The sequence below is a fragment of the Sciurus carolinensis genome, chromosome 14 (assembly GCF_902686445.1).
Source record: "Sciurus carolinensis chromosome 14, mSciCar1.2, whole genome shotgun sequence".
Lineage (NCBI taxonomy): Eukaryota > Metazoa > Chordata > Mammalia > Rodentia > Sciuridae > Sciurus > Sciurus carolinensis.
In genome coordinates, this window is record NC_062226.1 from 37,684,165 (window position 1) to 37,709,029 (window position 24,865).

Here is a 24,865-nt window from a genome sequence, read left to right on the forward strand (position 1 = left end):
GGGGACAATACATTGCAGACAGGCTGGAAGCCTTTATTATCTCTTCTTTGAAAATTCTGACTTTTCCCTTCAGTACTCTCTGTTGCATTTCCCTTCATGTCTATATGTGTGGTGCCCCTATACACACCCATCATTTGATTCTTGGGGAAAGTCAGGGCCAGGAAATCTCTAGAAAGAAAGCCACAGTAGCTCATCTTATCCCCAGAACCAGGAATTGGTCAATGATGGGAAACCACAGAGAAATGGCCTGCCCATTTCCAGGTTTCCCAAACAACAGGAATCAGGAAGCCAAAATAGCATCACATTCTTTTTATTATGGTTTCCGCTGTGCCCAGCTTCTAGGAGCTCCTTCTTGGAGTGCTGTGAAGGCTGAGCCATGGGAGGGGCATGCAGCTGTAGATGGGAAGACAGGGCTTGGGAATGTTTCCCCTTAGTTTACTGTCAAGTTACCTTCTGCAGAGAAGTAAATGGGAAAGGCATGAGGGACCACAGGGCATTGGGTCCTCCACTGTTACTCAAGTGCTTTCAGAGATCTCTCTCACAGCCTATGTTTGGCTGGGAGACAGATCATGGACATCCCTAATAGCTGGAAGCTAAGCTTGAAGGCCTTTGTTCACCATGAATATGGGAAGGCCAACCGGTGCTATGCAAACTGAAATGTGATTGAGCTTCTTAATCATTGGTTCAGATGAGACCTGACCCCCTCTCCACGCTGTGGGTCACTGGGGAATGCAGCCCAGAGGGAAACGGTTTTTCCTTAGCTGGTTGGGACTAGTGGAAATTCTGCAACTATATCATTTTCTTTTCTTTTCAAGGTTGGCAAAAATGGTGGCAGCAGGAAAACAACATCAGGGAAAATGCTTAGCCCCACTCCACCCCAGGGTTGAATTGTTGGGAACAGGCATGATGCACAGATAGGGCCCACTCAGGAGATCTCCATTGTCTGGGCTGCAGCCAGGGGCTGAAAGAGACATCCTGGGCAAATTCAAGCTAACTGCCAAGGATCAAGTAGCAATTTTATTCCACTGTAAATACGGAAATACAAAGGAACTTCGGTTACAGATACTGCCAGGATTACCTGAAGTTCTGGCATTGAGAGTGTCCTGCCTTTTAGTGGCAAGTCAGAAGAAGTCATGTGCTGCATAATGACATTTCAACCAACAGTGGACTGCATATGGTCCCATAAGACTATATTGCCTAGTAATGGCATAGCTATCTTGGTTTGTGTAAATACATGCTATGATGTTTACATTTGAAGAAATGACCTAATGACACAGTTCTCAGAATGGATTCCATTGTTAAGCAACACATGACTGTATACACCTGCCTTTCAGCAGGTCTGAAGGGGTCATGCCTGCAGGAATGCTATGGCCTGTGGTCAGTTCTCAGTCCTGCCTAGAGGTTACTCTTGGCTCTGGGGTGGTCATGGCCTGACCTGGGCCCTGCTAGACAGATTATTATGAGTCTTTCTTTTGGTGTTGGGGCTTCCTGGCACCACTCTTTCCAAAGCTGTGATGCCTGCAATGGTTGAAGTTGTGCTTTGGGCTAAGAGGCCTAGGTGCAACCCTGGGGCTCACTTCCCAGTGAGGTACCCTCTTCCCAGGCAGTTTAAATTCTATGCTTTCCATACTGATGAAAGAAATGGGGGAACCCTAAGATTTGGCCATTTAAGCAAAGCGGGGGTGACATCCCAGAGTACCAGGGTCAGAAAGATGGGTAGCCCATTGCTTTGCCTGAGGGTAGAAAGAGGCAATGTATTCATGGTTTCTACTGCAATTGTCCTCAAAGAAAGAGCACTTGAGAGCTGAATCAGTATCTAGGAGTGAGGAAACTGCTCCATCCCTAGGATACCATAGGGGACACTGCTCAAATATTCTGCTGGGGAAGGCAGGCTTCAGGAAAGAAGTCAAACAGCAGACCTGGATAGCCACTTCCTCAGTGATCCTCAGTGTCATCCAGATGCCCCTTTATTTAAATAAAAGTGTGGAGAAGAGGACAGCTGTGTGAAAAACAGGCTTAGGACAAGTGATCTTCAGGGGAGCACATGTGTAATCCATGGATGCTGTCTAGGTAGGTGGTACCTGGGGAAAGTACTGGTCTCAATTTTCAGCAGCCAAGAAGAAAAGACTGAAACATTTTCTCATTCCCATATTAGAGCCAGACACTATTTTTTGTACTTGGCAGAATTTCAGACAACCACAGTGATGGAAATCTTAAAGAGGGAATGGGTCTTGCTAGGTTTGAACATCTCCACATATACTGCAGAGGTACACTAGGGATTAGGACACTCCAAAGGGAGGTTCTGGACAGAGGGGTTGGATGGAGCTTCTGCAACTCAGGACTGGGGAGCAATGGACCCTCCCTTTGGTAAAAAGCTAGATGCTTACACAGAAGAGACCAGCCTTCCTTGTGTGGTTTTCTGCTTCTGAGAACTGTTGTGGATTTGAAACCCTATTCTTTGCTAGGGGCAGTGTTCCCTAGGCCCTCTGTAGCAGGCTCTTCACCAAGGAAGCCTGCTGACTTCAGATAGGGAGAGGGGTGATGCCAAATGGGCCTGCTCCCATTTTTCAAGAACTCTGGGGCATGCTCTGCAGGCCTTGGGACACAGCTGGCCTGGTCTGGCAGTCTTTCACACTCACTCACAGAGAGCTAGAAGCAGCAGCTCTACAGTGGTGGGCTTCACCTTCATCTGTGAAGGATTCAAGAAGCAAAAAGATGGACTTTTAGTTCCTGTGACAGATGAAGCAGGAGAAAAAAAAGAACTGTTCAGCTCTCAAAGCCCAGAGTTTGTCTCTACTTAAAATGTCTTATCTGTGAGACTCAGCAGCCCATAGCTGGTATACAGGATGACTTGCCAGGAGAGTAAGAGCCCTTGTGTTTAACGTGCTTTAATCTTCTCAGTGAAAAATACCAAGTCTGGCAGTTTCAGATGAAGTTCTTGGGTCCAGGAGTCATGTGCTTGCTTTCCTTTTTGAAAAATAAGATTGAATAATGGCCCCTAGGACTGATCAGTCCAGGGCATATGGCTGACGAGTATTTACAGAGCTGTGGGTTTCAAAATGTTCAGGGCCATATATATACATTAGTCTCCTATCCACTTCATTTCAGTCCTAGAGAATCCATCCCCAGCAGCTTATCACCCTTCTTCTAGATGAAGCCATTCCTACAGAAGGAAACTACATAGGGCTCTTACCAAGCTCCTGGTGGCAGCTTCCCACTTTCCTCTGAGTATCTCAATACTGAGTGGTACTCCTTCTTCTGTAAGCACCCAATTTAGTACAAGTGCCATTGAGCATCTGCATGACTAAGTTTAATTCTCTTTTGAATAACTCTTGGTAGTCAGATCTGACTACACCTAAGTAATTCAGTTGGAAACAGAAATCTAGAACCCAGACCGGGGCTGACCCATACCACAAATGACTTGAGAACTTGATGATGAGAACTTGGGAGGAAGGCTGAGGCTGGCAGGCCAAACTTGGTGCCCTTTTGGTAGGCTCTGCTTGTCCCTAAAGTCCTCTCATGCCCAGGCCCCAGTATAGAGGGAATGACAGAGAACAGTGGGGAGGAGCAGCAACTGAAGCCACATCTCAGCAATGGGGAAAAGGAGAAACTTCCTCTTTCTATGAGGTTCTACCAGGACCTTCCCTGCTTGAGAGAGCTGAGGTGCAAATCTTCACAGGCCCCAGTTTTCTCCTATCCTTATTGTCAGGATGATTGAAAGAAGTCCCTGCTTAGGACTACTGTAGAATTGCTCTCTCTTGGGCTGTGGAAGAGGCTGGCTTTGTTCTCCACACAATGGCACACTCTTCTTGGGCTATGGCTGAGTTGAGCTGGAACAATCGAAAAGCATGAGCCCTCTCCTCTCCTCTTCCATGCAGACCTTGTCCTCATTGGTCTCTGTGGTAGCTGACTTGGGTGAGGCATCTAAAACAGAGGGTTGTGACTCTTGCCAGCATATTTGTTCCATTCAGGTCCCTCAGGTTTTGGGCCATGAATTAACATCTGAGAAATAGGGGCCAGGAAAGCTCACCTTGGGGTTTCACCATTCTGCTAAAGACTTTTGAACTTGGATGACCTGGCTGAGAGACTCCTAGAATTCTGTGTGTCTGAGAGATGCTGTCTCCCTGTTTTCCAGTCAGGATTCCATAAGGCGCTGCCTTCTCTGTCACAAAGAATTAGAATCTAAATAAAATAGTGGGTTAAACGGAAGTGATGATTTTCAACCATTTTTTCCATCTTCAACATACCCCGGGGGGACATAACGGATACCTACTAGTGTGGCTCACCATACAAGGAGTTTTCAAAGTGGGCAGAGCGGGCCCCTCAGTACCCCCAGGAGGGAATGTGAATCTAATATGCCCCCTTGTTCGTAATCATTTGGCTAGATTTTTATCTATTGAAAATCAGAACTGGACAAAAGAAGAAATGAGTAGTGACCTCTTCATCCATACCTGGGGTTTTGCAAAGGGATTTTAGTTCTTTTTGGAATAAAAAGAACCAGCTTAACTGATATCCATGTGTGTGATATTCATGTGACTGATATCCATATGCACATGTACACATTTGTAAGCATGTGGTGGCAGGTCCAGTCTATGATGTGAGGGCAGGGGGATGGTCCAGGAGTGGATGCTGCCACAACTCTCGAGGATTCTCCCTGTGGCAATGTGCTAACTGTCTCTGTGAGGGGAATGGTGATTTCAGTGCCATAAAACTTAATGACAAATTAAGATGCTGGCAGTGCCCAATCCCCATGAGTCTCAGAGCCAGAATTTGGTGGAAGAAAGGGGAAAAGGGAAGAAGGGATAAGATGCCAGTGGCTCTGAACCAAACTTCTCTGTGCCATGCTATCCTGGGGGTTTCAGGTGAATGGCTGCACTGTTAGGGCGAGCAGCCAAGATGTAGACAGCATTCTCTCGCAGGAAGGTGGGCCAGTCCACAGATCTGCAGTAGAAGTAAATACATAAGTTCATGAGGCTTAATGCAGAACCCAAAGGCTCATAAGACCTAATTCCAATGGGAGCTTGGTTTGAGTTAGACAAAACTCAGGAAAGTCATATCTCATGCCTCTCATGTCTGACTGTGCTACCAAATCAGCATATCAGCTGGCTGGCCCTAGAGATCTGGGGTCAAATGTATACTCCTGGGGTCTGATGGCTGTGGAGGGGGCATCTGCTATTCTTCAGTGGCTGTGGGTAATGCCCTCTCTTATTTATATGAGTGTGTGTGTTAGGGAGAGGAGGGTAGAGAAAGTCAGGTGAGGAGATTCCACTCACCTGGATTCGTGCTCTGCAGGTAGTAGGGCCTTATCCTGACTCTTGCTGCTGCTGCTGGCTGGGCTGCTGTCTGCTATGGGACCCACGTGGCTGATACTGCTAAGCACAAGCACATATGGTTAGGAGTGGAATAGTGAAAGGCCTGACCACTTCCAAACTCTGGTGAACCCATGGCTCTGTATATGCCTGGTCATGCTTTTCTTACATACGGCAACACAAAGGCCACCCTGTGAACTGGTCAACAGGAATAACAATCCTCTGCCTAATGCACAGGAGGATCCTCTCCTGACTGTTGGCATGAAGAGCAGGAAGGTACCTTTCACACCAAAGGTCATTGGTATGGAAAAAAGAGAAGGGAGATTGAATGGGGGCAGGGACTAGAAAGGAGCAGACCTCACACCACAGGAAGGAGCCTCTATGAGGTGTTTGCAGAACCAAGAGTGTTGGGCCCAGCGGCACTCTGCCTCACTGATAGTGTTCCCATTGCCCCGTGCCAGGAAGGTGGCTCGGGCTCGTTCCCGCTCCTTGACTGTCAGAAGCCTCAACAGTGAGTTCTGGGGAAGAAGAGACAAGTTATGATCGTACAGATGAAAAAATCTTACAAACTCCCAAGCCACAGAGAATCCTACTTCCATTACCTAACATTTGCAATCTCCCTTGGAAGTTCCTAGAGCTCTTCTGGTAGAACCAACATTTTTAGGGGAGCCCAGTGCAAACCAATCTTCCTTGGGCAGTTTCCCCAGCCTGGGCACAGATCACTTGTCATTGAATGGAACCTGAATCCATTCCTGATATTGGTTCCTGCTCAGACAGTATCCAGTGCTCCCTGAACTTGCCCAGAATGCTTTCCAGGCCTCTGTCACCCAGTATCCCATGGAAATACACACCAGCTGCCCCTCACCTGGGGACGCAATTGCTGCAGGAGTAGTAGGGACTCATGGGACAAGAAGTCAGGCCACTCTATATGGCCTCGATGTTCAGGGTCCAGGGCTGCAAACTGGCGGGCTGCCTGCTCCTCTTGCTCGTCACTCAGTGCCCTTTCACTGTCTCCCCGCTTTGCTGCTTGGTGGCGGTAACGAAGAAAGTCCTCCAGTGTCAGGGAGCAATCTGTGGGAGGCATCTCTTTTTTTTTTTCTGTACTTGGCATTGAACCCAGGGCCTAACACATGCTAGGCAAATGCTCTACCACTGAGCCACATACCCAACCTTTTTACTTTTTATTTTTTATTTATTTTTTTTGCGGTGCTGGGGATTGAACCCAGGGCTTTGTGCTGGCAAGGCAAGCACTCTACCAACTGAGCTATCTCCCCAGCCCTTACTTTTTATTTTGAGACAGGGTCTTACTAAGTTGTCTGGGCTAGCCTCAAACCTGCAATATTCCTTCTTCAGTTTCCTCAAGAGCTGGGATTACAGCTATGTACCACCATGCCTGGCCCAGAGGCACCTCTTGCTGGTCATGCCCACCCTTACTCAGCCTTAGGCATCTTCACTCATTTCCAGGATACCTTTAGTGCCCCCACAGCCATAGTCTTGTTAAATCTTTGCTTCTCATAGCTAGGGTAGCTCAGGTTGTGCTGTGGGTGGGTGCCTCTGCTGGCCAACAACTCAGGAACAAGGACCCATTTACCTCCTATCTCCCAAATCCCAGAATACTCTATTCATGCATAATTCATCCTAGAGAGGATGAAGAAGAAATATGGCCGCCTTCCTCCTGGTAGCACTGGCCAGCCTTACCAGGGATGACTTTACACTGCTGAAAGGTCTCTGTTAGGCTGTACATTTCTTCTTCAGTAAGCAGCAAGTTGAGGTTGTCCTGAAAAAGAGAAAAAGCTGAGTCAGTGGCCATATACGTTAGTAAGAAAGAAATGCCAAGGATCAAGAGGAATGGAAATAGTATTTCAACTGGAAGGCAATCCAAGATCACCTAATTCCAGCTTCCATTAAAAATCAAGGAGACTAGGCTGGAGATATAGCTTAGTTGGTAGAGTGCTTACCTCCCATGCACAAGGCCCTGGGTTCAATCCCCAGAAAATCAAGGAGACTGAGACCCTAGGAAGAGGAAAGAACTTTCTTGGACTTGGCTAACTCTGGGGAAGAATCTTCTCCAGAATCCAGAAATCCTGACTTTAGCCGAGTCCACTTTACTAAAATGCTAGTTTTCAAAATTATTTACTGAGCTAACCTTAGGGTGTCTTGAAAGTACCTTAGAAAGCTGCCGCAGGGGATAGGGAGCCAGTGAGTGGGCAGAGCTTATCAAAGAGAGCAACTCCAACTTTATACATTTTATTTATCTGGCTTCTGTATTAGGTTGTACCCAAAGAATATTTTAGTAAAAAAATAATTCTAGCTCTGTTCTTAGTAGATTGTACTGCTTTAAATGAATCTGAAATGGTTTTGAAAGAGATGCCATCATGATGATTCCTATAGCTAAAAGAATTTTTTGTGGTGCCACAGAAGTTTTAATTCCAAACAAGCATTGATATCTTGTTGTTGTTATTACTATCCAGTCCTTAAAACTGTCTAAGATTTTAAAAGAAGAGCAATTTCACCCCTAAAATACCAGCAGAGAACAGAAGCAGATATTTCATTAGTATTCATTTGTGGATTTCATGAAGAAACCAGTTTTTCAATAAACATTTATTGAGCACCTTGTATATGCTGGGCACCACCATGGTATGTATGCAAGACTGTGAGATAGTGTGGCTGGAGTAGAGAGTATGTGTGAGTATGTGTGGGGTGGGGTGCAAGGAGGGGAGGTAGCTTGACTCTGAAGCACCTGAAACGCCCTTGATTGAGTCTCTCAAATTAGGTTCTTGTTCTAAAAAAAAAAAAAAAAAAAAAAAACTAAAAGGAAAGGGGGGAGGCCCCAAAGGAGAGTGCCATGTTCAGATCTCTGACTGCTGTGGGAAAATGAATTAGATGGGCAAAGTCTGGAGGCACGCAGAGCAGTTAGGTGGCTACTGCAATAGTACAGGTAAGAAATGATGAGTGGCTAAACTGACATGAGAACAAAGAGGGGAGGTGCGTGAGAAATATTAGAGGTAGAGTCAACAGAGTTTGGTGACTTACTAGATGTGAGCTATGCGGGAAAGAAATGAGATAGGACTGAATTGGGGGATGAGATAAGGAACGGAGGAAGAGCAGGGTTGGGTAGAAAGATAAGTTCATTTGGGGGAATGTGGAGCATGAAGTACCCGTGAGACATCAAGATGGATAAGTCCAAGCAACAGGAAATTTAAGTCTGGACACACAGAGAGGGAAATCATTAGTGTTTCAATAGGAAGAAGTCACCCAAAGAGAGGGAGTATAGTGAGAAAAAAAGAGTGTTAGCAGTAGAACCCTGAGACACACCAGCATTCAGAACTGAGACAAAAAACTAAAGATACTGAGAAAGCATGGTCTAAGAAGGCTGCAGGAGAATCAGTAGAGAAGATGGTACTGCATACTAGGTAGAGAGCTGTACAATGTAGGAGGTCATCTTAACAATGGTAATGCAACTGTGGTAGGTTTTTATTGAGTTTCTAGCTTTTCTAGTTTCCACAGCTAATAATAACTCTCCACAAAATACACTTCAATCCTAAGAAAGTGAGGGAAATAAGCACTAAATACTCCAAAAAGATTACATAGGAAGATGCCTGAGAAAAGGTCTCAAGACTTGACAATTAAGAGATCACTGGTAATCTTAGGAAAAGCCAATTCAGCAGGATGATGGATGCAGAAGTCAGATTGTAGGTGACTCAGGAGCTACAAGGAGAAAATGAAGTTCTTTTAAGAAGCCTGGCTGTGAAAGGAAGCAAAGAAGGGATGAACTTGGAAGAAGCCTTTGTATAAAGACTGGAGGAAAGTGGTGATAATGTTGGTAGGACTGTGACAGGAAGTTAGGAAAGGAGAGGTGCATTCCTGGTAGTAGGTAGGGGACACTTTCAACCCAGTCTCATGCCAGCAGCACAGTGCAAAGCAGAGTTGCTAGGCGAAAAGACTGGAATCTCAAGGGGTGGTAAATGGTACTAGAGAAGGTTGTTTGTACAGTTGGTTCTTCTGTGGCATACTCTAATGGGGAAGGTGGTTAAGCAGCTGAAAATAACTGTTCTATAATTCATTTTACAGACAAGCCATAGAGAAACAAAAGTGGCAGATCTCTTTTCTTCTAGGCAGTAGGAAGAAGAGGGCGATCATTCCACGCTTCTTACTCTAAAATAAGAGAATAATATGAAGATATCTGCAGCACAATGTATAAGTAAAGAGTTGAACTCTATTCAGTTGTGGTGAGAAATGAACATGAATATGACTTTTAATGGAAACCTGAGATTCTATCCATTGAAAGTTGGAAGGCATTTATTATAATTTGCAGAGTTCTGAATCAATAGAGCTTTGTAATTTAGTTCACATAACAACCACTTCAGAGATGAAGAACAAATGCTTCTAAGAGCCAGGTAGTATGTCAAGTGAGGATCATGGGATTAAATAGATTTACTGTGATAGAATCTATTCCTTTTGGAAGCAAGCTGCTTAGGAGCTCAGGTTGGTGTTCAGGTGAGTACAATGAATGACAACTACACACTATTAGAGGAAGCATTGCTCTAAGCAAAATTACCCTTGAGTAATTAGGATCTTTCTATTGGTCCACCCCTAGCTCCATGGTTCTCAAAAAGGGGTGATTTTGCTTCCTCCAGGACACATTTGGTAATGTCTGAAGACATTTTTTGGTTGTCACAATGAGGGTTGTGTGCTACTGACACGAAATAGAAGCCAGAGATGCTGTTAAAATATCCTATAATGCATCCGGCTCCCACAACAAAGAACAATCTAACCCCAAATGTCAAAAGTTGAGTTGAGAAAATCCATCCTAGCTCTAGGACCCTTGCTTGTATGTACTATTAAAAAAACCCTTCAGGTCACTGCCTAGAAACAAGTGTTGTAAGATTGGGCCTTCAAGGAAAGTGCCAAGTCCTCTTCTATGCAATAGCCCACTGTCCTTGCAGTCCAGGCTCACACAGTAGTGGCAGCTCCAGCCTGTTTCTGTGTGGGCCATCTCAGTCACTTCCGCTGCACTGTCTCCTTGGATGTAGCCCATGCGGCGCAGGCAGCCATCATGGAAAACCCTGGTGCAGACCCGGCACGGGAAGAGGCTCTCAGCTGTCCAGACCTCACAGATATCACACATTTCATCGTTGACAATCTGGGGAAAGATGGCAGGAATGAACAGGGGATGAAAGTTCAGGCAGCAAGATCCTATGGCTACTAAGCACAGAGTTACCCTTATGGGGGCTGAGTCTCTCTGAGACAGCCAAGAAGATCAGTTCCAACTGAAGCCACTGTTAAGGTGACAGAGCTGTCTTCCTGGTGGATGAGAACCAGGTGGTTCTTCTAGCTGCTTAGACCTTTGTGACTATGCTTCTGAACAGGCATGCTATTAGCATTTTTAAAAAGAGCAATCTGTTGTGAGTGATTGTCCAAGGCACTGTAGGACATTTAGTATCCTTGATTTTCTTGGCACCAAACACCAGTAGGAACTCCTAGTCATTGTGACATCCCCTATCTCCCCCTTTCCAAATTTCCAAATGCTTCCTACTGGGGTTAGTACTAAACTAATACTTTTATTTTTGTGGGAAAAATTTAAAGATTGTTCTGGACTCAGCTCCATCTTTCTGGTTTTAAGTCTTACCTCACCCATAACAGATCTTTCTGTCCTGCTCCTTGGTCATCAGAAAGGCTAATATTGAATAATATTGTCCTAACTAGACACTCACAGGCTCTCTGGGCTCCAAGAAGATATCTGGAGGCTTGTCATCATCTAGCTTCCGAGTGGGGCGGATGAATGCAGGGGGTGTGAACCGACTGGTCCTTTCAAACTCCTCAGGCTCCACTCCACGCCCATCTCGCAGCCGTTCCCAGGCTGCACGGTTGACACTGCTCTCTTCCTGGACCACCGGGGTGCCGGCCTCAGCTTCTTTCTCTTCCAGCACCTCCTGGACAGAGCCCTCTACAGTACCACGACGAGACCCTGGTAGCTCACCCATGCGTCGGAGGGAAGGCCTGTCTCGCAGCCCATCCTTGAAGGCAGACACAGCCAGGCTCACCTTTTGTACCTGTTCTACTGTCTGCCGCTTGGACATCAACACCCCCATGATTCTGTGGACAAAAAGCAGAGGGTACAGACTCAGTCAATGGCTGAACATGTTAGGCTAATCAGTTTCAACCATTATGGAAGCAGTGATTGCTATTAAGTGGTGTCCCCCTCTTCTAGACTTAGTAGCATGGTGGAGTGGAGAGAGCATGTGTTGAGGAGTCAGAGGAGCCAGGTGCAGGGACACATGCCTATAACCCAGCGACTCAGGAGGCTTAGACAGGAGGATCGAAGTTCAAGGCCAGCCTCAGAAACTTAGCAAGGCCTAAGCAACTTAGTGAGACCCTGCTTCAAAATAAAAATGTAAGAAGGGCTGGGTATATGACTCAGTGGCTGAACACCACTGGGTTTCTGGTACCAAGGGAAAAAAAGAATTAAAAAAATGGGAGTCAGAGGATGTTTGTTCTACTTCTTACTGGCCCTGTGACTTTGGTTTTCCATATATGGAATTAGGGATGTATGCTCAGCCCACTTCATGGGGCTGTCATAAGGATAATGTAAGAAAATGGACTAACAGTGCTTAGTGAAGTGGAAAGCACTCTACATATGTGAAATGATATCTCCATCTTCCTTTGCATGCTAAAGCAAATTTGTCCAGGAGTCCCAGTCCTCTATACTGAGATGGTTGGAGACCTCAGAATTCAGGTTTCTTCTCTATTCCACAAGAAGACTCAAGGCTCAACGCATACCTGCATGACACATTTCAGGCCTTCAGACTGAAGAAAACTGCCTCCAATAAGCGTGGTACACAATCCACCCAAGGACAGCCGTCATGAAACGCCACTATTAACCAGTGAATGAATTCCTATTTTTAGAAGACTCCTGAATCAGATAGTAAGGAAACTGCCATCCCTATGCATGTGGTCAAGGATAAAAACAGTACTCTGCCCTTCTAATTTGTAGTTGTCTTTTTGTGGATCTCTTTGTCTATCATATAATTTGGTTTATTACAAACTCTATAATATTTTTCACTCTTCTAAGGCTTCCCTAATGTCATTCCCACATTTTCAGCTTTTTTCTGAACTGTTTTTTTTTTTTTTTTTCTTGGTTCTGGGAATTGAAAGTAGAGGTGCTTAATCCCAGAGCCACATCCCCAGCCGTTTTTATTTTTCATTTAGAGACAGGGTCTCACTAAGTTGCTTAAGGCCTTGCTAAATTGCTGAGACTGGCTTTGAACTTGCAATACTCCTGCCTCAGCCTCCTGAGTCACTGGGATTACAGGTGTGTGCCACTATGCTTTTTTCTGAATGGTTCAAGAAAGGTCCAACTCCTTTAAAAAGAAATGTTATTTCTGCCCTTCTCTGTGGGACTGAGTATAGCACTGGAAAGTAAGGACATGATATGGCACATTGCAAAGCTGGTCTGCTACCTCCTAGTCTAAGGAGCAGTAGTGGAACTCAGCTGGAGAATACTTTAAGTGGAGGAGAGTCCATTTTAGCTTTACCTTCAATCCATTATAATGGAGGCTTATTAAACAGTATTAGGACGAGGCACTAACTACTCATCATAGGAAACAGAAAAAGGAGAACAGCATCTCACTACTTGAGCTATTTAATATCAAAATTCAAAGAAGTCAAACAAAACACTGGGAATATCTAAAAGAGGGTAGTCACAGTACCAGGGGTCACAGTGGACCTTGAGGGATGGGTAAGAAGTTCACGTGCTTGTTTGGGGAAAAGATAACAGTGGGTAGGAGAGGTGGAAGCATTTAGAAGGCTATGGTCCAGAAAGAGTTAGAGGGTTTAAACTGAAATTATGACAGCAGGAATGATATCAAATGTATTACCATGGAAACAGAATTAAGGAAACTTAGGAGTAAATCACTGATTAGATAACTGATTAGATGAAGGGTAAGAGAAGAGAGGGCAGCTTAAATTGAATAATGAGAAGAGTGGTAGTGTCAGTTACAGAAAGTGGGAAATAGGAAGGAGGAATAATTAGGTTGGATTTTGTGCAGGCTGAAATAAAGTCATCCCTGGGACATACAGGTATGTACCATCTTATTCCTGATTAAAATTTTTCAGTGCCTTTCTATAGCTTTTAAGATCAAGTCCCCTAAATCTATCCCTTTACCATGGTCTGTGAGGCTCTGTGCAGTTTGGTCTCCCTTCTTTTTAAAATTTATCTTATTTTTATTATTATTTCTTTTGTTGTAGATGGACACAATACCTTTATTTTATTTATTTATTTTTATGTGGTGCTGAGGATTGAACCCAGTGCCTCCCAGTGCTAGGTAAGTGCTCTACCACTGAGTCACAACCTCAGTCCCCTCCCTTCTTTTTTCTCTGTATTCCAACCATATAAGCCTTTTTTCAATCTTTATTTGCCATGCTCCTTCTATCTTTGGGAACTTTGAATACCCTTTCCCATTAGTGCCTATTTATCTGTCCAGCTCAGCTCAAGTATCACTTCCCTGGGAAAGTCATTGCTGACTCCAGTCCAGGTTCGAGTGCTCACAGTACCATGGCCTTTGGCTATGGAGCATTTTACCTTTATCATTACATATTTAATAGGATGATTATCTGATCAATGTTAGCTTCCTCTATTATATTGTGTTATCTTGCACAGTATCTAGCTCTACTGCCTAGCAAGGTGTCTGGAACAGAATAGATGCTTGATAAAACATTTTCTAATTAATTAATTCATTGTGAAGAAGTCTTGTTTTTTTAAAATAAAACCTTATATATATATCTGATGACAGTCACATATTTTCCCCCAGAAACACTGCTTATATACACCAGAGTGGTGCAGATTTCTTCTCTGCCATCTACTATTACCAAAGAAACCCAAGAATTTATAAACTGACAGACTGATAAGAAAGGAAAGACCTACCTCCCCCATTTGTAAATGCATAAAATTGAAGAATATAGCTGAGGAATATTTACTTTGAATAAGAAACTCTCTTACAGAGTAGTCAGAGTAGTGGTAAAGGTTCATTGAGCAAATTTAGGAAGTCATGCTTTAGTGGACAATTAATAAATTGTGATTAAGAAATCCTTTTTTCTTTCAACTGAAAATAAACATTGGACACTAAGGAAATGGTTAATTTATGGTACCAGGGAAGTCTTAAACAACATGAAAAACAGAGGTAGAAATATAATTATTGATGTGGAAAGCTGTTCAAAATATGTGATCATAATGAAAAAAGCAAGTTATAAAAAATGCTATATTTTTTTTTGTACTAGGGATTGAACTCAGGGGCACTTAACCATTGAGACACATCCCCAGCCCTTTTTATATTTTGATTAGAGTCAGGGTCTCGTTAAGTTGCTTAGGGCCTTGCTAAGTTGCTGAGGCTGGCTTTGAACTTGCAATCCTCCTGCCTCAGCCTCCCGAGCCACTGGGATTACAGGCACATGCTACCATGCCCAGCTTATGATTTAACTTTTTAAAGACTCCATATATATATTTTAATCTTTTTGTTATTATGTATTTTCTAATTCTCCTACATTAGACATTAGTCATATACATATATATATGTAAAAAACAAACATCCTAGGGTTGGCATAAATCTTACTGACTGTTTCAGATCTGCTGTAATGTGGTCCAGAATACACTGCTTTATTGGTTGGGGCTTTAGGTCTCTACTGTTAAAGACTGTATTCGAAGCATATATTCTTAAGCATTTAGAATGCTATTTTTAAAAATATTATTTTACAAGAACCAACTGACCTAATGAGGGTATACAGGCAGGGTGAGGGTGGGAGTGGAAAGGAGAGTATATTAAGGTTTCTGCTGAGGTTTTGAATTGGGGGTTCTTGAAGAGGTTGGGCCTATAGTCCACAGACACTGCCCACTTGCTTCATGGCAATGACTATGCTCTATGGTGTGGCAGGAAGGAAAGTCCCCAACTTGCAGTGAAGGCATGTGAAGAGGAGAATGTAAAACTGACACACAACCCTTCATTGCATATTTTCAATATGAGCAATTACATTTTCCAGAACCACTAGGTTTTCTTCAGAAACCTTAGGTGGTGTGTTTTTCAAATTTTTTTGACCATGACCCAAAGAAAGAAATATATTTTATGTGCTCTATATACATATGTGTTTACAGAACTGTAACTGAACCCCAAGGTTTGTAGAACAATTCACTTTTACTACAAGTGATGCTACCTGATATTTTCTATCCCATTTAATTTACTATCCTGATAATGACTTTCTATAACAGATTACAAAATAGCAGAGCTTGACAGTAACCTCTTGGTTCTGGGGGTACAGATGGTATTAACTCTCCAAATAGGTAGGTGCAGCCTCCTCTCAGAAGTTATATCAGAAGTTTTAGGGAACAGTCCTCAGAGTTATGTTTATCAGAAACAAGGTATGGGTTGGATTTGGGAGGTTGATTTCATGAATTAATAGATTTGAATTTGCAAATTGAAAACTCAGCTGTAGGATCATTTAAAAATTTTTATTAAAGAATTATGCTTTTTTGAAATTTAAAGATGTTCACCTATAAAGACAGAGTATAAAGAAAGCTCTGCCCTTGACATGATGTCATGCAAGATTAACAGTTTATTTAAGTTTGTCTTAAGAATCTTTGTGGTTGGAGGGTCTAGAAGAGAGGAACAGTTACTACCATAGCTTTGCCTAAAAAAGAACCTGCTCTATGATAAAATATGAGAAAGACTTGATTAGTCATTGCTGGTTTCAAAGAAAGAGGAAGGAGCCATGAGCAAAGGAATGCAGATGAATTTTAGAAGTTGGAAAAGGCAAGCAAACAGACTCACCCCTAGAGCCTGTGGAAAGAAATGCAGCCTTGATACCTTGATTTTATCCCAGTAGGACTGTGCTGGACTACTGATCTCCCAGAACTGTAAGATAACAAATTTGTGTTAAAAGAAAGGAAGGAAGCAAAGAAGGGAAGGAAGGAAAAGGGAAGGAGAGAAAACCTACTGTATATAAGAGGTTGGTACTCTGATCTGTGGGCCTATGTAAAATAATATTTATTGGGATGTTTTAAAATCTCAATAGGGAAATTACTGAATAAACTGCGATACATTCAAACTATAAAAAAAGAGGGAAAGTTGATTTTAATTTTTAAATACAAAGACCAGAGCAATGATTCTCAAATGGTAAACTGGATTCTGGGGCAGGTTACAGGGTACTACAGGAGGAGTAGAGAAGTGGGTTGAAATAGCATATCAATTATAATAGGTATTCATATTTGGAAAACATATTAAAAGTCATCACTTTTTTTGTGTAACACAGAATACAAACCAGCAGAGCTTGACAGCCTCCTTTTGGTTTCTGGGAATATGCAGAAGGTAAAAGCTCTCCAAATAGTTGGGGGCAGTTTCCTCTCAGAAGTTATATCAGAAGTTTTAGGGAACAGTCACAAGATTTATGTTTATCAGAAAAGAAAGGCACAGGTTGGACCTGGGAGGCTGACGCACAAGAATTGCAAGTTCAAGGCCGGCCTCAGCAACTTAACAAGATCCTGTCTCAAAAAAGATTAAAAAAAAAAAAAAAAAAAAAAAAAAAAAAAAGGCCTGGGTTGAGGAAAAAGTTCAGAAATACTTATCTGGAGATCTGGAAGAAACAAACTAAATTCATTTTTTTTAAAAATATTTTTTTAGTTGTAAATGGACACAATACTTTAATTTAATTTATTTATTTGTATGTGGTGCTGAGGATCGAACCCAGTACCTCACACGTGTAAGACAAGCACTCTACCACTGAGCCACAACCTTGTCCCCTAAATTCATTTTTCCAGGAATAATTCATTGGAGGAAAAGTAATAGCATGCATTGTGTTCTTATCATTTTTTTCAGATGATATAATAAGAATTATTGAACAAAGGCTAGTCAATTAGGAGGGTTACTTTACAAGTGAACTGACTCATTAATAGTGTATCAGCAAATCAACCACAGACACTTCCCCAAACACTGCAGCACTTAGATTGGCCCTGTAAGGATACCATTAATGTCTGTAAGGATACCAAGATTGCTACCAAGCTAACCCAGTTGTTAATGATGCCAGGACAATGGTTTGGGGAGTTTACCCTTAATGGAATTTCCGTGAAGATTGAAACTGATATCTGTTAGCAAAACAACCAAACAAATATAAAAACAAAACAAAAAACCACTTTTTAGTCCTGACCACAGGTTCTCTGATCACTATTATTCTTTTTACTTGAGATGGCTCAGTTTTCTAGACTACTTCAGGCCTATAAGGGTAGAAAATGTAGAGCAGAACCATGAAAAGGAAATCATCAAAATCCAAACAAGACTCCAGATAAGTTTTTTGTTTTCCTGTAAACTGTGAGGATACAACAGAATTAAGACTTTAGAGTGAGGCTAAATCCCTTAATGCTTAATGGAGAGGATTGAAACTATATACAAAAGACACCTTGATTAAAAGTGAGTGTGCTGAAATAGCTAAAATGTGCACCTGGGGTGTTTGAGAAATTAACACAATCAGCTCTAATTTCTAGACAAACAAGTGGTACTGATTAGTGATGAGTAAAAACAAATGCCTGGTGAGAAAATCCTGGCCTCTCTAGTGCTGAAGAAATCCTAGGAAGAAGAGCAAGTGAAAAGGAAATCAAGTTATCAAGATCCTATAAATTGTTCATAATGACTACTTCTTTGGCTGGTGGGTGGAACTGGGGTTTTCAGCTTCCCTAACAAGGATAAAAAGATAATGTCCTAAGAGTGATGTGACTATCTAAAATTTGTGGCATAGAGACCATTTGGGGAAAAACCTTGGGGAATAAGAGCAGGTGCTAGAAGGAAGAATAGGGCCACTTGACTACATGAACTAGAATAAATGAAAACAGCAACCACAGTCTTTCTTTCAGTAAGAGAAGGCTGTCTAGATGTGTTTGTCAGGCAGTAAGGCATATGTTGGCAGCCTGGGATGTGTGTGTGCAAGACACACGCATCCTCTGCAGAGTACCTACTTATAATGAAATGGTATTATTTATAAGGGCAAAGACGTGGGAGTGAGGAGGAGAGGTTGCACTACAGCAGGAGCTGGTGAAGAAATAGGGAAGGCAAGGCAGTTAGGGGATCTCTCTTCCCAGGCACTCCCTATAAAGCTTCTTAACTGTGGAGACCTGAGGAGCAGCCCTCCTAAAAGGCAAGAGTTGCCTCATTCAGCATGCTAAATGTAAAGTACATTTACTCATTTTAATCAGATTCTTGATATGGGAATGGCAAATGTTTGAAAGGCTCAAATGCAATTAAAAGGGATTTCCTGAGCTTATGAGGGTTTCTCCAGGTAGGAACAAGGCAAAGAAACTCTGGGGAGGTGGGAGGTGGGGAAACAACCAAAGAGAATATGTTAAGCAAGAGGGAGAAAAGTCTAAATGGTTCCCTCGGCCTTCCACAGAGCATCCATTCTATAAATCTTTGTTGAATGACTGTTGCAGAGATGACTGAGCAACATAAAAAGTTTATTTGAGATCATGATGTTAGTACCCTTTCTCTTAATCAAAGTTGACCAGAAACTGGAACTCAATTCTAGAAACTGTGCAGTCACTTCATCTCATCACATTCACTCTGCTTTCCCAGAGGTGGAGCCTGAATGGTGAGTCAGGGCTCACAGGATGAGAACAGGTACCATACAGCAACTAAGGGTGATTTTTCTGACTACAAAGGAGAGTTATGAAATTTTGGGATTTAGCTAGTTTCCACAACCACAGGATAAGACAAGAAAGACTAACATTACCAAAGTTAACAGTTCCCTAAATTTATGCTGTGTCCTGTGGACAGTAGCCTGACCCACAGGAGAGTAGCTACCTTAAGGGCACAAACAGGAAGCTTGAAAATGCATCTCCTCTGTCCTGGTTTTGAGCAGGAGAAATTTAGCATGAATGACATCTACACATACAGGTGAAAAACTTCAAAGTGGTCAACAACTGGTTCCTTGAAGCATGCGAATATCTGAGGAACTGAGAGTCTTAGGGAAAGCCACATACTTAACATAGAATATCCACAAAAGTACAGAAAACCAGCAGAGCCAAGGTCTATAAAAATGAAGAATGCACAGCACAGAACCTGAGTTCACTGTGCCCATCAGTTATCAATTCCAAGACTTTAAACAAAAACCATCAAAAAGAGTCCCTTACCCTCTGCTGATCTTTGAGGAAATCCAAGCCCCAAATGGTCCAGTTGTTCTCCACTGACTGGCTGTTTCTTTAGGAATCCAGTGCCTCATTACAGTGCTCTTGGTGACTGTTCCTACTCAGTCATTCTGTCATCTGGCAGTAGCCTGCACACTATTTTTAGATTTCACATCTGTAGGCACTGAAGGGGTCTACCTAGTACCTCCCCATTTCCTTCCATTTACCTCTGCTTATAAAGGGAGACAGAGTCATCCCAAACTGCATAGTTTTTTTTTTTTTTTTTCCCCTGGGATTTCTAAGGAGCAGATGGGCTAAAGATTGAGTAAAACTGTCTTCCTGGCCTCAGCTCAAGACTATGAGGCATGAGGGAGGTCCTGCTGCTGCTTAATATTTACTGAAAGCTCACAAAGCTCTAATATACACGCGAACAAAATTATGGAATGATCTTCAGCCTCTGGGGGACTGGGCTGACTGAGTCTTCATTAAAAGCTACAGTGCTGACTTCCCACAGAAGCAGAGCAACAGTTAAGGAACATCACACCATCAGTGATTGGCTGGTGTGACTGCACTTAGCAAGCAGAGCTTTTCAGCAAGATGAAGAGGCACTCCCTGTTTCTGCTGTAGGTCTCCAAAGCACAGATTCAGTCCCATTTAATGCAGTTATTATACTTCGATTATCACCATTAACTTGTTTGTTGAATCTACAAACACTTGCTGAATGCAGCCTACTATGTGTCAGGCATAGATCAACTGCTAATAGCTGTTGATAGAATGAACAAATGGAACCTCACTCAGCCTGTGAGAGTGCAGTAAGTATGTGCATGTGTAGGGGGCATAAGTATAGGATTAAAAAAAAGGTGTTGCTTGAGCTAAATTTTGAATGTGAGTGGGCGTTACCCCAGAGGATAAGAAAAAAAAAAAAAAAAAAGCATTCCAGGAAGAGGTAAAAACACATGCCAAGGCATGGAGCTATATGGGGACTCCATCATGACTTAGATGATACTGAAGCCAGCCTGGGTGCTGGATAGAAATAGATGAGGAAACCTGTTTTCACATATGAATTAGCATCAGCTTAAAGAACTGGCTTGAGGTAGTATTCTTAAAATATTTGTGTAGAAGGGACTATTCATTTGAATTTCAGGCAGTAAAACAAGAACTCAAGTAAAATGGATTTCCTAAAACTAGAAAAAGGTATACCCTGAAAAGTCTCAGGGCTTAACTAATGAATACACTTCTTAGGACCCAACAGGACCCAACAGAAAACTCTTCAAAACCTATAAGCTGGTAGGTGGTAACTGTAGTGAATCACTGGAGTTTTCTCTATGGGAGATTCATAAACCTCAAAAACAACCAATCTCTCCTCCCTCCAAAAAAAGCCAGTTACTTAATGATCTTAATTCTGTTTTAGTGAGAAAACCCTAGTAAGAGGAAACATTTACTAAAACCAATAGAGATCACATACACTCACATATATACACTTCACAAACTGTAGCATTATATCCAAATACAGAGTTGTTTCATATCTTTCACATTTATTGGAAGACAAGAAGATGACCAGCTCACTCAAAGCATGTGGACAAAAGTTATTTTGGCAGGGGGCTGGAATATGGCTGCCTAAAGAGGCACAGAATAGCAGTTGAGTTGATGCCTGGAAAAGGCATACTGTATATTCATTATGGTAGATACTCTGTAAAGCTGTATTTCCCCCTTATTGTCCCTGTTCTTTAGAGTAAATGGTTAGAGAAATACGGACTGATTCTGTGGGAACTCCTCAAGGGCAAGAACTCTCATACAGCATAGTGCTGGCAAGTAAGTAGCACTTAGTGTGTATGTGGGTCTCTGAGGGGATTGTTGGAACTGGGGTGGAGAATGGAGAGAGATACAATAATGGAAATGCAATCATGTTTCCATTTGAACACTGATAATCTAGGTTTATTGGTCCAAAGCTGGCAAGCAATTCCTATCAGAACTTGGTCATTAAGATTGAGGGGTGGGGGCTGGGGCTGGGGCTCAGTGGTAAAGTGCTTGCCTGGCACGTGTGAGGCACCGAGTTTGATCCTCAGCTCCACATAAAGATAAATAAATAAGATAAAGGTATCATGCCCATCAACAACTAAAAAATATTAAAAAAAAAGAAAAAGAAAAAATACCCCAAGATTTGAGTGGTGGAGTAGACAATGATATCTTCACCAGAAATAAACAAATCAGCCGGGTGTGGTGGCTCAGGTCTGTAATCCCAGCAACTCAGGAGGCTGATGCAGGACAGTCAAGGCCAGCCTTTGCAATTTAGTGAGAGCCTGTTGCACAATAAAATATAAAGGACTGGGGATGAAGCTCAGTGGTAGATTGCCCCTGTGTTCAATCTCCAATACTGCAACAAACCCCCTCACCAGCAAAAAACCCAACCAATTAATAAATCAATTTGGGAAATGAAGATAGCAGAAACCAAGCAACATTGCTGGAGAGAAACATGTGGGACTGAAAGATAATAGATTCTGTAGCTAAAGAGAGGGGAAACTATTTGCATAAATATGATCCATTTAGGAATAGGTGTACTGGAAAAAAATGCAAGGAGTGAGGGAAATGGACCTGGGTGAGTTTTACTATTTCTGTTCAAGGAAAAGGAAGCACTGTTAAAAACATGACAAGTATTGGAAAAAGAAAAACCATAAGAATGTGATCAGAAAATAATGTGGAAGATCAAAGGTTGAGAAATCCAAACAATAAAATCCAGACACATTTGTGCATACTCCAATGAAAATGTGTGAGCCATTCTCTTTGTGTTTTCCTTTGGAGAGAGCATTTTTGAGAAGATTAAGGTCACCTGCTGACTCCTTCACATACATTCTAAGATGATTTAATTTGCAGACTCATACTGTGATTACAGGGGAGTTAGGGACTATTCTTAGAAATTTTGAAATTTTAATGTTTTATCCAATGCTAGACATCAGGAGATGGTATTCAAGGTCCAAGATTTGGGGAGCACTTAGATCAATCAAGCAATTTTCCCCCAGGGTCAAGAGGGGTGCAATACCAAGAGCCCTCAATAAAAAGCAATTTAGGAATAACACTGCAAGGAAAAAAACCCTCTGAATTAGAGTAGAGATACTATTTGTAAACTTAATGCTTCTGATTTTCTTTAAGAACAGTATATACCCTTGTTTATTTTGGTCTGTTAAAGTGAGGAGAGAGGGTTGAAATGAGAGGTTTATAAACAACTTTATAACGGAGACATGCTAAACAACATAAACCTGTGTCAGAGTTTACTCTGCTAAGCTGTGCAAGAGGTACCACACCCATCCTTTAGGCAGTCATCAAATTAAAAGACAACTAACAATTTGTAAACTAGGTTGTTCTTTCTCCTTACTAACTAGGTCTCCTCACTATGTAATCCCAGGAGACAATGGAAGCCAGTTTTATTAACGGAGGATGTCTCTAGGTTTGGATCTGTGGAGGAGAAGAAAGGGAACAGGAAAAAATTTCCAGAATGGCTCTGCGGTGAATTCCATTGCTTGGCCCAGAGTCTATCGTGGAGCCCAAAATTAAGCCCTTGGAATTGAACTGGAAGGAAAATGTTGAGGGAGCAAGACAAGGGGACATCATTATGTCAGGTAGAGACACTTTGCTCCCTAGACAACAGCCTCCCAATAAGCCTTCCTTGGTTCTCACTTTTCCTCCCCTCCTCCTAATCCTCATGCAGAGGCATAGTTATGCAAAAGTGTCTTCAGTGGTATTTAAGGACCAATGTCCACTGGTATGCATAGTGAGAAGGCCTTAAGGACAGTGTGCACACTTTCTTAAAAGCAATCATGTCTTTCCTTCCTCTTCTTGGAGGGTTCTGCAGCAGAGAAGGTAGCCTCAGGACACTCCATCCTCTGAAGGGTTTCTCTAGTTTCCCCGAGTAAATTCTAAGACCATACCAGATGCCCTTCCTAGATCCAATCACGTCCACCAGAGCCACCTCCAGCATCATTACAGTGGGACTGCCAATGAAGGAAGATACACTCTGAAATTGGGATTCAGTGGAAATTCATTCCTGGGGCACTTATCTCCAGCTAAACTGTGCTCATATATTTGTTTAATCATCACATTTATTGAGCATATAGTATTGCAAAGACCCATGTTTGGTACCTTAATGTAACTTATTAACAAACTTTCATTCTTTCTTCTGCTTCTCCTTGGTACTTTTTTTTCAAACAAAATCTGAAGAACAGATCTCATAGATTCCAAGCTTGGTGATCCTGGGCAAACTGCTAAAACTCCATCAGTCTTGAGTACCTAATGTTTAAGAGGGGGTAATTTCATGATGCTGTTGTAAGGATTATATGAGATGTTTAAACATACCTAGTATAGTGCCTGGCACACTTCAAAAATTCTTTGCATCCTTTTTTTCTTCCTTTAAAGGACCTTCCTTTTAGGGCGTGCCAAACTCAGATATTTCACCCAATCGTACTGCTTCTGGGTGGTCAGGCCCAAGGGCTCAGATCTCCTATCTGCTTCAGAAGCCTGGCTGGTCCTCCTCTCCCTTGACCCCTATGCTCTTATAGTAGCTTCTGCCTCCACTAAAGTCCAGCTTGGAGCCAAATGGGCTATCACAGAAAAATTCTTTTAGAGGAAGGTAGGAGCAGGAAATAAACAACCACCACACCCCCAGAGTCTCCACTCTGAACCATGCTGGGGGTGGGGGACCAGTGAGATGAAGCCCCCTACAGGAGGTCAAGGCCAAAGTCCTTGGAGCAATGGTAAGTTACTCAAAGATCCCATGGCAAGATTCCCCTCTCCTCAGTCAGAGGTTCTTTCTTCTAGGCAGCTCTAAGGCACAGTCTAAGGTCCTCCTTAAGCGAGGGGCCCCTCTGTAGGGTCCACCACCACCGCACAGGCTCCTGGGGGCTGCCCTATATTCCCACAAGGTCTTCCATGGAGTTAACTACAGAGACCACCCTAGCACTTGCTCCCCAAATTACTCAGGTCTCCCTGGGGACAGTGCCCTCCGCACTGGGGCTGGTGGCCTCCACACTGGGTTACCCCATGGCAGTAAGTGCAGAGCGCCCTGGGCGTCTCCATCCACACAGAGCGTCTCCCATGGGGGGAGGCAGCGGCCACTCTAATTTAATCCACTTACAGAGGGACCCCTTTGGGGGCGCTCACACTGGCACCTCCAGAGTCCAAAAGGACAGTCCGGGCCCGCAGACCCGCCCCCTGGGTGACGGCGCGGCCCCCGCCACCCCCGCCCCCGCTTACCGGGGCCGTCCGGGTGCGGCACTCGGGTCCCGGGCTGGCGGACTCTACACTGCTGGCCCGGAGCTGCCCACGGCCGCTCCGGCGCCGAAGTACTGGGCCGAGCGCCGGGAGCGGGCGGCGCGGGCGGCGCGGCAGGCTGAGGCGGCGGCGCGCGCGC

General features: G+C 43.1%; 1 protein-coding gene across 5 annotated transcripts; it reads right to left on the reverse strand.

The window, feature by feature from the left end:
- Nucleotides 1-323: 323 nt before the first annotated feature.
- On the reverse strand, nt 324-24,865 carry Phf24 (PHD finger protein 24). Of its 5 annotated transcripts, XR_007104854.1 has the most exons (10): nt 24,709-24,865; nt 16,127-16,210; nt 11,024-11,405; nt 10,267-10,452; nt 7,008-7,086; nt 6,175-6,380; nt 5,667-5,827; nt 5,274-5,372; nt 4,031-4,941; nt 324-3,924 (listed from the first exon to the last, which is right to left on the reverse strand). XR_007104854.1 is itself a non-coding variant. In XM_047523745.1 (9 exons), exons 3-9 carry the CDS (start codon nt 11,399-11,401, stop codon nt 4,845-4,847), a joined length of 1,203 nt encoding a protein of 400 aa, XP_047379701.1. In that variant the 5' UTR covers nt 11,402-11,405; nt 16,127-16,210; nt 24,709-24,865; the 3' UTR covers nt 324-4,844. The 5 variants fall into 5 exon arrangements, 4 of the variants coding, with proteins under 4 accessions (XP_047379701.1, XP_047379697.1, XP_047379700.1 ...); XM_047523745.1 differs by having other exon boundaries at nt 324-4,941; nt 5,274-5,369; XM_047523741.1 differs by having other exon boundaries at nt 324-4,941.

Excerpts from the sequence above, each read along its gene's own strand:
- Phf24 (XM_047523742.1), bottom strand. The coding sequence starts at position 11,401 with ATGGGGGTGTTGATGTCCAAGCGGCAGACAGTAGAACAGGTACAAAAG. Across the intron at positions 10,453-11,023 it reads TCTTGGAGCCCAGAGAGCCT|ATTGTCAACGATGAAATGTG; the intron begins GTGAGTGTCTAG and ends ATCTTTCCCCAG. Across the intron at positions 6,381-7,007 it reads GCAGTGTAAAGTCATCCCTG|ATTGCTCCCTGACACTGGAG; the intron begins GTAAGGCTGGCC and ends TGCCTCCCACAG.